Source organism: Monodon monoceros, unplaced genomic scaffold (assembly GCF_005190385.1).
Source record: "Monodon monoceros isolate NGI ecotype Baffin Bay Population unplaced genomic scaffold, NGI_Narwhal_1 Super_Scaffold_9, whole genome shotgun sequence".
Lineage (NCBI taxonomy): Eukaryota > Metazoa > Chordata > Mammalia > Artiodactyla > Monodontidae > Monodon > Monodon monoceros.
The window spans coordinates 57,920,238-57,933,096 of NW_021703786.1; the positions used below are offsets into that span (position 1 = coordinate 57,920,238).

Consider the following 12,859-nt stretch of genomic DNA (forward strand, 5'->3'; position numbering starts at 1 on the left):
TCTTACAAAACCAATTTATTAGAGACAACATTTACAAGGATAACTGTTTGGTACAGAGTTGTATCTGATCTAATGTAGTCAGAAGGAAAGAACATTTTTTTCCCTTATTTTGCTGATATATTTTATTTTGCTGAAGTTAGAAGAGCCTACGGTTTCAAGGCAAGAGGCTGGAATTCCATGAGTAAACACAGATAGGAGAAAGACAGGCAGAAAAATTCACAACTTGCAATATGGAGGAAATCAGTAGACTAGGATTACTAATATGTGGGATATTAGTCATGTAATGTTTAAATTTCCATTTGTTATACAAATATTTTATTGTTATTTTTTAGATTAGAAACATTTTTTAAATGTTTTGTATAAACAGAAAAATAAGTCATTGTATTAGCATTATTAAGTGATAACACTGATGTGTTTTAGTTCAAAGAATAATTCTGTGGCTATATTAGTCTGCTCAGGCTGCAATAACAAAATACCACAGACTGGCTGGCTTAAACACAGAAATTTATTTCACATAGTTCTAGATGCTGGGAAGTCCAAAATCATGGTGTCAGTAGGATTAGTTTCATTCTGAGGCTTCTTCTCTTGGCTTGGAGGTAGCCACCATCTCTCTCTGTGCTCACATGACCTTTTGTTTATGTGTGCACAGAGAGAGGGACAGAGAGAGCTCTTGGGTGTCTCTTCTCATAAGGACTCTAATCCTATGAGATCAAGACCCCATCCTATGACTTCATTTAGCTGTAACTACTTCCTTACAAATCTACAAAAAACAGCCACACTAAACGTTAGGGCTTTAACCTATGAATTTCAGGGGGACACAAACATTCAGTCCATAACAGTAGCCCACCAAAATATAAAAGTAAAGGGGAAAAATACAGTTCAAGAATGTACTTGACTTAAAATTTAAGTTGATATGTTATAGAACAATACGTAGAGCTGAGTTGAGAAGTTGATCTGTAAAGGCTGTATCTTTCCTAGCTCTGTTTACTTAATGGCCTATGTGTATCTTTAGAACCAGATTTTGGTTTCTAATGCTATCTCTCACTGAAAGCCAGAGAAAACGGCTTTATTTTTGTTTTCTAATGGCCTACAATTTCTCAGTAAAGTGACAATTAATGCTTACTATTACAATTAAAGCTTGATCTGGGTTATTCTGAGGGCAAAAAAAAATGGAGATTACAGTTTTAAAGGAGTAAATAATTTTATCAGTGCTCTCTGTTCTGTCAAAATTATTAAGGCCCACTTGGTCACAGTTTGAATTATCTTGGGAATCTCCCAAGTCCTGGATCAATATAGCAAAGAGAAATGTCAAGAATTCAGGAACCAAAAATTCTGCTTCTGGTATGGCCAAGGTAGTTTCTACCAGGCCACCCTTCTGCAGATAAATATAAACCCTGGACAAATTTTAAAAAACAAAAAATTGCACTGTGGAGGTCCAGACTTAGAAGAAAGAATGGCCACAGGATGAGTGTATTGTTTTTATGGTTTTTAACCGCAGGGTGGGTCATAGTCTGTACTGTGCAGGGTGGTTAAATCTCCTTCAGAAAACCACTATTATTCTGGGTGGAAGAATTGGGGACAGAGTTTGGGACAATAGCTGCTGAAAGGAGGTAGGGGAGGAATCCCTGAAAGGAGAGACCCAGAGAGGGAAAGCTCCAAATTCTGTGTGTCAGCTCTGCCCAAATCTCTAGCTGACCTATGAACAGAAAAGAGAAGTTTCTCCCAATACCAAGCAGATTGTCACCTATGGACATTTACATAGTAATCGCTTCATGTTGTTTTGGTTTGGAATTCTTCCTAAACGTCACGGTGCCACAGAATATGTAGCTGTTGATTTGCTCTGGATGCCAGACAGACAAGAATGCTGTGTAAGATAGCTGGCTCAACTGTCTTTGGTTGGATCCCAAACACGATGTTCCTTTCCAGGCCAGAGAATCTTCGGACACTGTCCAACACAATATCATCACCTGACATGTTACTCGCATTGGTGAAGTGCACTACCTTTATCTTCCTCATTGCTCTCAAGAGCTCCGGCTTGTAACACTCCACATCTCTTGTGGTGCTAACAAGCGCAGCAATGTCCTTGGGAGAATAGCCCCTTTCAAAGAGAAGCTTGCAAGTGTCTGCCACATGTGTCGCTATTTTATTCAGAGTCAAGTTTTCCTTAATATTTAAGGTTCCCTGAACAACCTGAGCCCATTCAGCTTCAAGAAGCATCTGCAGGGACCCAAGGGGGATGTTAGGTGGAGGATTTTTTCTGACCTCCTGCAATACATGTTGTAAGTATTCGGCTATTTGATATGCGTTGCGGACCACTCTGGTGAGCTCTTCCCTTGGATACTGGGCTGAGAGAGCAGGGAGGCCGCTGCACTCCACGTGGTTGGTCTGAAAGTAGTCTAGAAAGATCCAGAGAATTCCTGGGCAATCCTTGTCTCTCTGAGTGATGGTTTTCGCTTTGCCATACCAGTCCCCATCTTCACTGCGGAAATTCTGAGCTTCATCGATGATGATGTGTTGAATCTTTTTAAAGTCATATTTCATGAAGGTTTTCCGGGTCACTGCATGGCAGATTTTTTTGTCACTGTAAAAATTAAAAAGACACATTCAGGTTTTCTCTGAGTCAATAAAGGAGGAAAATTACTCTATCATACTCCTATGAACACGATACTGTTGTCACAGATCATTTTACCATCTTACTCTCAAGGAACAAGGTGATGCATGGACTTCCCTGGTGGTGCAGTGGTTAAGAATCCACCTGCCAATACAGGGGACACAGGTTCGATCCCTGGTCAGGAAGATCCCACATGCCACGGAGCAACTAAGCCCGTGCGCCACAACTACTAAGCCCGCGCGCTGCAGCTACTGAAGCCTGGGCACCCTAGAGCCTGAGCGCCGCAACAAGAGAAGCCACAGCAAGGAGAAGCCCGAGCACCTCAACGAAGAGTAGCCCCCACTGGCCATAACTAGAGAAAGCCTGTGTGCAGCAATGAAGACCCAGTGTAGCCAAAAATAAATAAATTAATTAATTGGAAAAAAATGGAAAATAATAATAATTTTAAAAAGGAACAAGGTGATTTGGAGGGAATTTAGACTGAACCTCATTTGCTGACAATAAGATCTAACTGCTTGGGACTTCCCTGGCCGCCCAGTGGTTAGGACTGGGTGCTTTCTCTGCCGTGGCCCTGGGTTTAATCCCCATAAGCCATGGGGCGCAGCCAAAAAAAAAAAAAGAAGATCCAACTGCTTACCTGATAAATTTCCTCAGAGGTTGGTTCTCACAAATGTAGAGAATTTCATTTGCCTCACAGTGAAACATATTCCTGATCTTCTCCATGATCTTCATGGCCATGATTGTCTTCCCTGAGCCAGGTAAGCCATGGATAAACAACTCTTTGTTCTTGCAGAGGTTTTTTGAGAAGATCTCATACTGCTTGGCTGTGAGCAGATTTAAAACCTCACAGCCAAGCTGGTCACTCAAGAAAGATCTGAAGCCAAGCAAGACAATCACGAGGGACTGCAACAAAGCTTCCATTTGCTGAGTGTTTGCAATGTAGTAGGACCTGGGGTAATCAATCAGGGATGCTGCACTCTCTGAGGACTCTGCATTGCTCTCAGGACTCAGGTGGAGGACCTTGGTAATGACACACACATTTCCAGAGTAGCCCCCCATGTTCACCAGCTTCTGCTTCAGAGTGAAGGCGGTGCTGGTGCAATAGGACTGCTTATCTGCATCCTGCTCCCTGAGAATGATGTAGAGAATGGGGGGACTGTTCCATGCTATCAGCAGAGCGTCACAGATGGCTGCTTGCTTCTCTTTCAAGTTCAGGTCCACAGCCCAGCTTCTAGAAAGGATTAAAATTCCCTGGGAGAATGGATATATTTGCATATTTATTAATTCCTCCAAACCTTCATTCTGTGAACACAGCTCCTTCCAGAGGGATTTGGGAGTACATTGCAGACATCTTGGTAGCACTAGATATGGAAAGAATTATAAATTTAGTGGCAAAAATCACATTTATTTTAATGATTAATTGTAATTAATCAAAATTACTATACTTACACTTAATTATAATTAATTTTATTAATTATGATGTTACTTTTTTTGTATACATTCTTTTGCCTGTATTATTATATTACAGTGAAGGAAAAGAAGCCTTGAAAAGTCTGACACACTTCATCTAAGCCTATGTGCTTATTACGTTTATGACCTTGGAAAATTCCTTAGCCTCCCTAAGACTCTGTTCCCTCATCTGTAAAACAAACAAAAATCCACATGTACAAAAATAGCACATCTCTTATGGTGAGGAATAAATGAAATAGCATAAAGGTATCTGCTCATTGTAGCTGCTTGAGAAATGTTAGTTCTCTTTCCCTTCCTACTCTTAAAGCACCTGAATCTCAAAATGTCCCTTAACAGTCCCCATTGATGAAGGTAGGAAGAGCCCTCCCAGGAAGAAGGTGCTCATTAAATATCTGTGGAGAAGATGGAGCTATGAAAACTTTACTAGGAGGGACCTCTGTGCAGCCCTCCACTGGGAGATCCTAAGGTTAGTCTCTGAGATAACTCTCCTTAAGCATCACTCACTTACAGATCTATGTAATAATGCATCTATCACAGGAGTCTACCCCTTGTAATGAAGGAGCAAGGAACAATGTTGTGACATGAGAATAAACTTGCGCTGTAGGGTTTTAAACTTATGTCAATGATCATTTGTTCCAAAGGGAGGGAAAAAAATGCAGAGATTGTTGTCATCCTATTGTGGTGGTGTCAGATCACATACCAGAATCTGGATCTGTAGGGTTAATTTCCAGTGAAATTACCCATATTTCATTGGTAGTTGTTTATTGTTCCTTGTGGTGGTGCTCTCTCACTTGTACCAGGTGTTTGCACAACTTGATTTTGCCTGCAACCTGGATAATGGTGAGTAGGAGATGGACTCTATTATGGGACACATCCAGATTTTGGAGATGTTAAAAGGCTGGGGGAAACATGCATCTTGGGATGGATGGAATAGGGTAATATAAGGATATGTTTAAAATGCAGCTTTAGAAAACAAAGGAAGTATAAAATAAGAAAACACATCATTTGTACCAGGGAGTTTGCACACATCTATGGTTCTCACAATTCTGCAAGGCAGATATACTTACTGTTCTCTTTTTCATATGAGTAAATGGGAACCCAAACCGGTCAAGTGCCTTGCCCATGGTCACACCACTGGGAAATGGCAGAGCCAGAGTCCGGACCCAGTGCTGTCTCAGACACCAGACCCTCTGTTGTCTCTACTGTGGCCTTGCAAGCCACACAGACTACCCATGCCTGCTAAATGGACAATGTCACTAAAGCATTTGATGTTCATAGCAAATATGTTTTGCCTCATTGTCAAATAGGTCTTATTTTTCTTTAATTATATAATAGGACATGCTTCCTAAGGAAATTATGTGAAGACAAGAAGTGTCCCTTTCATTTCTTGGATACTCCACATGGCACTTAACCAATTATAGGGGCCAGACTAGGTGTCAATAAATGTCCACCACTCCATGTGCACCAGAGTAGTTACCACTCTCCATGTGACTTGGGGCCTCTATGCCTTTGTGTAGGTGTGCCCTGAGACTTGAATGCCCTCTTCTACTTTTGTCACCTGATAAATTCCTCTCATTTCTTCTAGAACTCCCAAGTTTGTTCTCTCCTCAGAGTTCCCACAGAACTTTGTATCCATACTAGGCACTAATCTCTTCATGGATCTAGGGAAATCTTTTTTTGTGTGTGTGTATGTGGTTTTTTAAAAAATATTTTATATTGGAGTATAGTTGATTAACAATGTTGTGTTAGTTTCAGGTGTATGGCAAAGTGATTCAGTTATACCTGTACATGTATCTATTCGTTTTCAAAATCTTTTCCCATTTAAATTACAGCATATTGAGCAGAGTTCCCTGTGCTATACAGTAGGTGATCTAGGGAAATCTTTAAAAACAGAGCACTGAAGTGTCCAGACTGATGGTTTTCCAACTACAGGAAATCAGGTGAGGGCTTCTAACAGTCTAGGACATCAGGATGAAGGTCGCTGGGGGTTGGTTGAATCTGATCTACTACTCTAACCCCTGACTTTCTCTAGAACCCATCACTCCAGGTATAGACAAAATTTCTTTTTCAGTCATTGCATTTTTTTCAAAAGAAAGATTTACAGTGTTTAATCTGAAGCTAAACTATTGTCAATCAATAGTAATAGTTAATGTAATGAGGACATCCCTATTCTTAGTATTTGGAGTCCAGTTGCAAAACCAAAACCGAACTGATTAGTTACTACTGTGAGAGCTCAGAATCTAATGATAGTGGTCTCTGAAAGTGAAAATTTGCTTCAAAAATGGTTTTAATTAGGTAATACAGTCCCATAGTCCAAATACCAAAACATTCCTCTTTCTATTCACTCCATTTCCTCCCTTCCCAAGCCCATCCTACTCCTCTAACACAGACCCTTTTTTTTTTCCAGTTTCTCAGCTAGTCTTCCAAAACTTCTTTGTGCAAATACAAGCAAATATTTCCCCCTTTCTTACACAATAGGTAGCAAACTGTCCAGATCTTTCCATATCAGTACATAAAGAACTTCCTTATTTTTTCCCACAGTTGTCTAACATGCCATCTTATGGATGTGACATATGTCCCTATTGATGGGTTCTTGAGTGTTCCCCCCCAGCCTTTTGCTATTATGAGAATATTACAATGAGTAACCTTGTATATTTTGTATGCATGCAGGTATATATAAAGAATAAAGTCCCAGCAGTGGGATTACTGGGTAAAAGGGTAAATGCATTTGTAATTCTGATAGATATTACCAAGCTGTCCTCCAATGGAGTTGTACCAATATGCACTCCTGCCAGTACTGTATGAGAAGGCTTGTTTCCCCATAGCGCAGCATATAAAAGATGTCAGATTTTTAAATTTTTTACCATCCAATAGATAAAAATGATAGCTTGTTTTAATTTGCAAGTCTCTTATTTTGATTAATATTAAGCATCTTTTCAAATGTTTGAAAGCCATTTGAATTGTATTTGCTCTGAAGTGACTTTGTTGATTTTTCTTTTTAATTAATTTAATTGTTTCTATTTTTGGCTGTGTTGGGTCTTCCTTACTGTGCGTGGGCTTTCTCTAGTTGTAGAAAGCTGGGGCTTCTCTTCATTGTGTTGCGCGGGCTTCTCATTGTGTTGGCTTCTCTTGTTGCAGAGCATGGGCTCTAGGCGCGCGGGCTTCAGTAGTTGTGGCACGTGGGCTCAGTAGAGCACAGGCTTAGTTGCTCCGCGGCATGTGGCATCTTCCCCGGTCAGGGATCGAACACCTGTCCCCTGCATTGGCAGGCGGATTCTTAACGACTGCGCCACCGGGGAAGCCCCATTGACTTTTCTTTTAAGTTATTCTTTATCCTTATCAACTTTTAGAAGCTGTTTATATTGATATATTAGAGACACTGGCCCTTTGTTTGTAATATGAGTTGCAAATATTTTTCCTAGCTGGTCAATGGCCCTTTGACTTTCTATTTAGTTGCTTTAGCCATGCACAATGCTTATCTTTTAATGTAATCATATATATCAGTCTACTTTCACGGCTTTTGGATTTTGAATCTTGACTTTTCTAATCCTCATGCCAAAAGTATAAAGGCATTTACAAATGCCTTCTCCTAGAACATTTATGGCTTTAATTTTTTTAAAATTCTTGATCGATTTAGAGCTTATGTTGGTATATGTCATAAAGCGTGAATCCATCTTTTTCAAAATAAATTGCCACCCAGTTTTCCCAATATCTCTTTATTGAAACATCCTTTCTTCTCCACTTGAGAGGCCAATTCCATCACGAACTAAATTCTGATGTGTTTGCAACTATTTCTGGACCTTCTATCCTGTACCCTTGATCTAGTCATATGCCAATACAACTCTATTTTTATTTGAGGTTTTATAATGATTTAATATCTGGATAGCCCTTCTTTTTGCTCTTCTTTTTCAGGTTTTTATTTCCTGGCTCTTCTTGCTTGTTTATTTTTCCACTGGAACTTTAGGATAAGATTGTTTAGGTTAAGTTAATCTCTTGGTTTTTTTTAAATTGATATCTCATTAAGTTTATAAAATAACTTAGAGAAAACTGACAGCTTTCTTCCTTTCAAGAACATGACATGTGTTTCCATTTTATCCTTCTTCTGTGTCCTTCAATATTGTTTAAAATTCTTTCTCAGATAGGTTTATCTTAGATATTTTAAATTTTTGTTGCTATTGAAAATTGGGTATTTTCTTTGATTTGTTTGTTATAGCAGGATACTGAATTTTGCATATTAATTTTGACATATGCTTCATATAATTCTATTAATACAATTATTTATATTCAATCTGAATTCTTTTATTGTTTATAGTGTTTTTCTTTAGGCTCTCTTGAATATAGTCCTATCTTCTTCAATTTTTATCCCTCTAATTTCTTTCTCTTATCTAATTGCATTGGCTAATTAATATTGCACAAAAGTTGTAGCAGTGCAATGATGGTTTTGTTCCCAAATTTAATAGAATGCCTCTAATATCTCCCAGTTAACATAATGGTCTTTGGGGGATATTGATAGATATAGATATATAGGTATAAGTATAATGTTAAAGAAGTATCTAGGGCTTCCTTGGTGGCACTGTGGTCAAGAATCCACCTGCCAATGCAGAGGACACAAGTTCAAGCCCTGGTCCGGGAAGATCCCACACGCCGCAGAGCAACTAAGTCCATGCTTAGTTGCCACAACTACTGAGCCCGTGTGCCACAACTACTGAAGCCCACATGCTTAGAGCCCTTACTCCGCAACAAGAGAAGCCACCGCCATGAGAAGCCTGCGCACCGCAATGAAGAGTACCCCCGCTCACCACAACTACAGAAAACCTGTGCGCAGCAACGAAGACCCAACCCAGCCAAAAAGAAATAAATAAAATAAATTTATTAAAAAAAATTAAATTTAAAAAATAAATCTTTAGGAGGTGGGCCTAAATGTAAGACCGGACACTATAAAACTGTTAGAGGAGAACATTGGAAGAACACTCTTTGACATAAATCACAGCAAGATCTTTTTTGATCCACCTCCTAGAGTAATGGAAATAAAAACAAAAATAAACAAATGGGACCTAATGAAACTTCAAAGCTTTTGCACAGCAAAGGAAACCATAAACAAGATGAAAAGACAACCCTCAGAATGGGAGAAAATATTTGCAAATGAATCAACGGACAAAGGATTAATCTCCAAAATATATAAACAGCTCGTGCAGCTCAATATTAAAGAAACAAACACCCCAATCCAAAAATGGGCAGAAGAGCTAAATAGACATTTCTCCAAAGAAGACGTACAGATGGCCAAGAAGCACATGAAAAGCTGCTCAACATCACTAATTATTGGAGAAATGCAAATGAAAGCTACAATGAGGTATCACCTCACACCAGTTAGAACGGGCATCATCAGAAAATCTACAAACAACAAATGCTGGAGAGGGTGTGGAGAAAAGGGAACCCTCTTGCACTGTTGGTGGGAATGTAAATTGATACAGCCACTATGGAGAACAGTATGGAGGTTCCTTAAAAAATTAAAAATAGAATTACCGTATGATCCAGCAATCCCACTACTGGGCATATACCCAGAGGAAACCATAATTCAAAAAGACACATGCACCCCGATGTTCACTGCAGCACTATTTACAATAGCCAGGTCATGGGCGCAACCTAAATGCCCATGGACAGACGAATGGATAAAGAAGTTGTGGTACATATATACAATGGAATATTACTCAGCCATAAAAAGGAATGAAATTGGGTCATTTGTTGAGACCTGGATGGATCTAGAGACTGTCATACAGAGTGAAGTAAGTCAGAAAGAGAAAAGCAAATATCGTATATTAACACATGTATGTGGAACCTAGAAAAATGGTACAGATGAACCTGTTTGCAGGGCAGAAGTTGAGACACAGATGTAGAGAACAAACGTATGGACACCAAGTGGGGAAAGCCGTGGGGGGGTGGGGATGGTGGTGTGCTGAATTGGGCGATTGGGATTGACATTTATACACTGATGTGTACAAAATTGATGACTAATAAGAACCTGCTGTATAAAAAAATAAAGTTTTAAAATTAAAAAAAAACAAAAAACTAATACTAAACTTTCTTTGGGTTATTTATATGGAAATATGTTAATATAAATGTTTCAGACATTACATGAAATTCCTAAAAATCTTATATGTTCTGTTATAAGGCATAATTCTAGTTATTACTTTAAAATGTATATCTCAGAAATAACTAAATTTCCTTGTCAACTGCATTATTATGAACTTTCATCAAATAATTAGCTGTGGTCATTTTTAAGTCTTTTGTCATTTACAGACAGTTCTGGGTGTACTCTGATGCTTTTGCAAAAATGTTCCCATAAAAGGTTTTCATCTTCAAGGAATTCATAGATAAGACTCTGACAAGTACAGGTCTCTGGTAATTGACTATACTGCTGAACTGAATGAATAAGCATTTTCAGAACTCTAAAGGAAAACTGATGAATTCATAAAAGTGCTAACAAAAGATCAAGTTAAAAAATTAATTACATGGGACTGAGTGAACTGATGAGGATGATTATAATTTTTGTGACTTTGTTTGAATAAAAAAATGTTAAAAAAGTAATTTAAAAAATCTTTAAAGAAAAGTATCTATGGGTTGGTTTTTTTTGTTTTTTGTTTTTTTTTGCAGTACGCGAGCCTCTCACTGTTGTGGCCTTTCCCATTGCGGAGCACAGGCTCCGGACACACAGGCTCCGGACGCACAGGCTCAGCGGCCATGGCTCACGGGCCCAGCTGCTCCGCGGCATGTGGGATCCTCCCGGACCAGGGCACGAACCCGTGTCCCCTGAATCGGCAGGGGGACTCTCAACCACTGCGCCACCAGGGAAGCCCTATGGGTTCGTATTTTATGGAATCTTTTAAAAATCAAAATGTATATTAATGTTTTTCAAAACCATTTCAGTATATTAGAAGACAATCATAAAATTTTTTCTGCATAAATGTATAGAAATGATGGATTATAGTAATAACTCTCTTAATGTTTATCCATCCTTTCGTTCTTGGAGTTCTGTCTTTGCGTCTTCATTCACAAGTAAGATTAGTCTGAATTTTTCTTTTTTATGCTATCTCTGTCAAGTATTGCAAATACTGTTACTCCCATTTTAAAAATAACCTGGGAATTTTCATGCTTTTTCTATGGCTCTGAAAAAGTTTAAATAGTGTTGGAAGAGTTTATTCCTCAAATGTTTGGTACAATTCCTGGAAAATTGATTTTTTTTTATACCAGAATAATAGGTTATCACTCTATGAGGATAAAGCCCAGTATTTTGTTTTTAGATATAATTTATTCCATGATAATAAGCTCTAGTAAAACAGAGTTTACTGAGTTTAGAGAGTAATTACCAATGTTTATGTTTACTCTTGGATCTAATACTGTTTATTGTGGACAGTTTTTCAGATATAAATTTGGTATGCAAGCGAATGCAAAGACCTCAATTAGGTAAGGTGAAAAATAAAATCTTAAATTGAGCAGTCATTATTTATTAACTTAATGGTCCTCAATAGATATTTACACATATATAGGACGTTTATGCATCAGATTCTAGTGCCAGATAAGCCATTGATTTACTTCATAGAGTTGATCAAGTGGTTCTTCCTCTCCAGAAGTGTAGAAAGAGGACAACAATGGACTCATAGCTAAAGCCTATCATGGTGGGAGCAAAGGATGAGAGCAGAGGACAGGCACTGTCCTTGGTTCTGAAACGTGATTTCGCGCTTTTACACGACTGTTTCTCCTAAACCCAAAACATGTTCATGGATGTTGTAATTGATCTTCATTTTATTTGTTTTGTGCTCCATCTTGATATAAAACTTTATTCTTGTTTCATACAAAACTTGATTCTTGCTTCATATTCTTGTTTCATACTTTTCCTGCACTCCTCTGGAAAATTTGGCAGAGGAGGGCAATTGTTTGCTCCTAGTGCAATGTATGCCTCTAGTTCAACTAGATAAAAAGTTTCCAATATGGATGAGTGTCAGAATCCTGTTGAAAAAATACACATTATAAGGTGCTATCCTCAGGTATTCTAATTTATGAAGTCTGGAGTGGGGAGCAGGTATCTGTACTTTTTAAAGTAACCAGAAATACTGATGATCAGTCCTATTTGAGAACTACAAGACCGAAAGGTCTTTAAGGGCAACAGTGTTCCTCGATTCTATATGTGGTATTGCCTCAGCTAATGAGGTCAGTGAGGGTTCATTTCTAAACTACTTATCATCAATATGCTTGTAGCATTATCACTTTGCACACATAGGTTTTGCAGAGTGCACTTTCAGGACCTTAAATAACAAACATAACAGTTTATCTCCCCTTATCCTAACATAGAAACTGGCTGGTGTCAAGTAAGCAAACCATAGTTACTACCTGGAAATAAGAGTTGCTGGAGATCCTTCTTATGTTCCAGGCCTTTCTTGGAGTACACTGGTCTGCTAAGAGGAGGCCCGCTAGACAGACTCAGCTGAGATTCAAAGTCTTTGCACAACCATGTAAAATCTTAACAAAGAAGGGAAATTCATGTTATTCTGACATGTTAGTTCATCTCTTCACCATTGAAAAAGACCTTATGAGTGGGTGTATTATATGACTGTCTAGGTATGACTTGAGACATAATGGCAAGATAACACCCCATTCACCCTGTATGGACAAGTGCCTTCATTGCATATGAAAGTTGCCAAATCCATCATAAAAGAGATGTTATTCGGAAGTTTGAATGTGTTTCCCATTCAATATGTCTTCACCCTCTGTTTCTGGATATCG

At 38.5% G+C, this 12,859-nt stretch overlaps 1 protein-coding gene across 1 annotated transcript in view; it reads right to left on the reverse strand.

Annotated features, from left to right (window-relative positions):
• The window catches only part of SLFN11 (schlafen family member 11), a 25,491-nt gene continuing 12,632 nt past the window's right edge, over positions 1 to 12,859 (reverse strand). The window contains 3 exon segments of the mRNA XM_029212487.1: positions 1 to 2,581; positions 3,249 to 3,972; positions 12,467 to 12,595. Of these exon segments, the coding sequence (XP_029068320.1) occupies positions 1,798 to 2,581; positions 3,249 to 3,972; positions 12,467 to 12,595 (1,637 nt within the window). The 3' untranslated portion in view covers positions 1 to 1,797.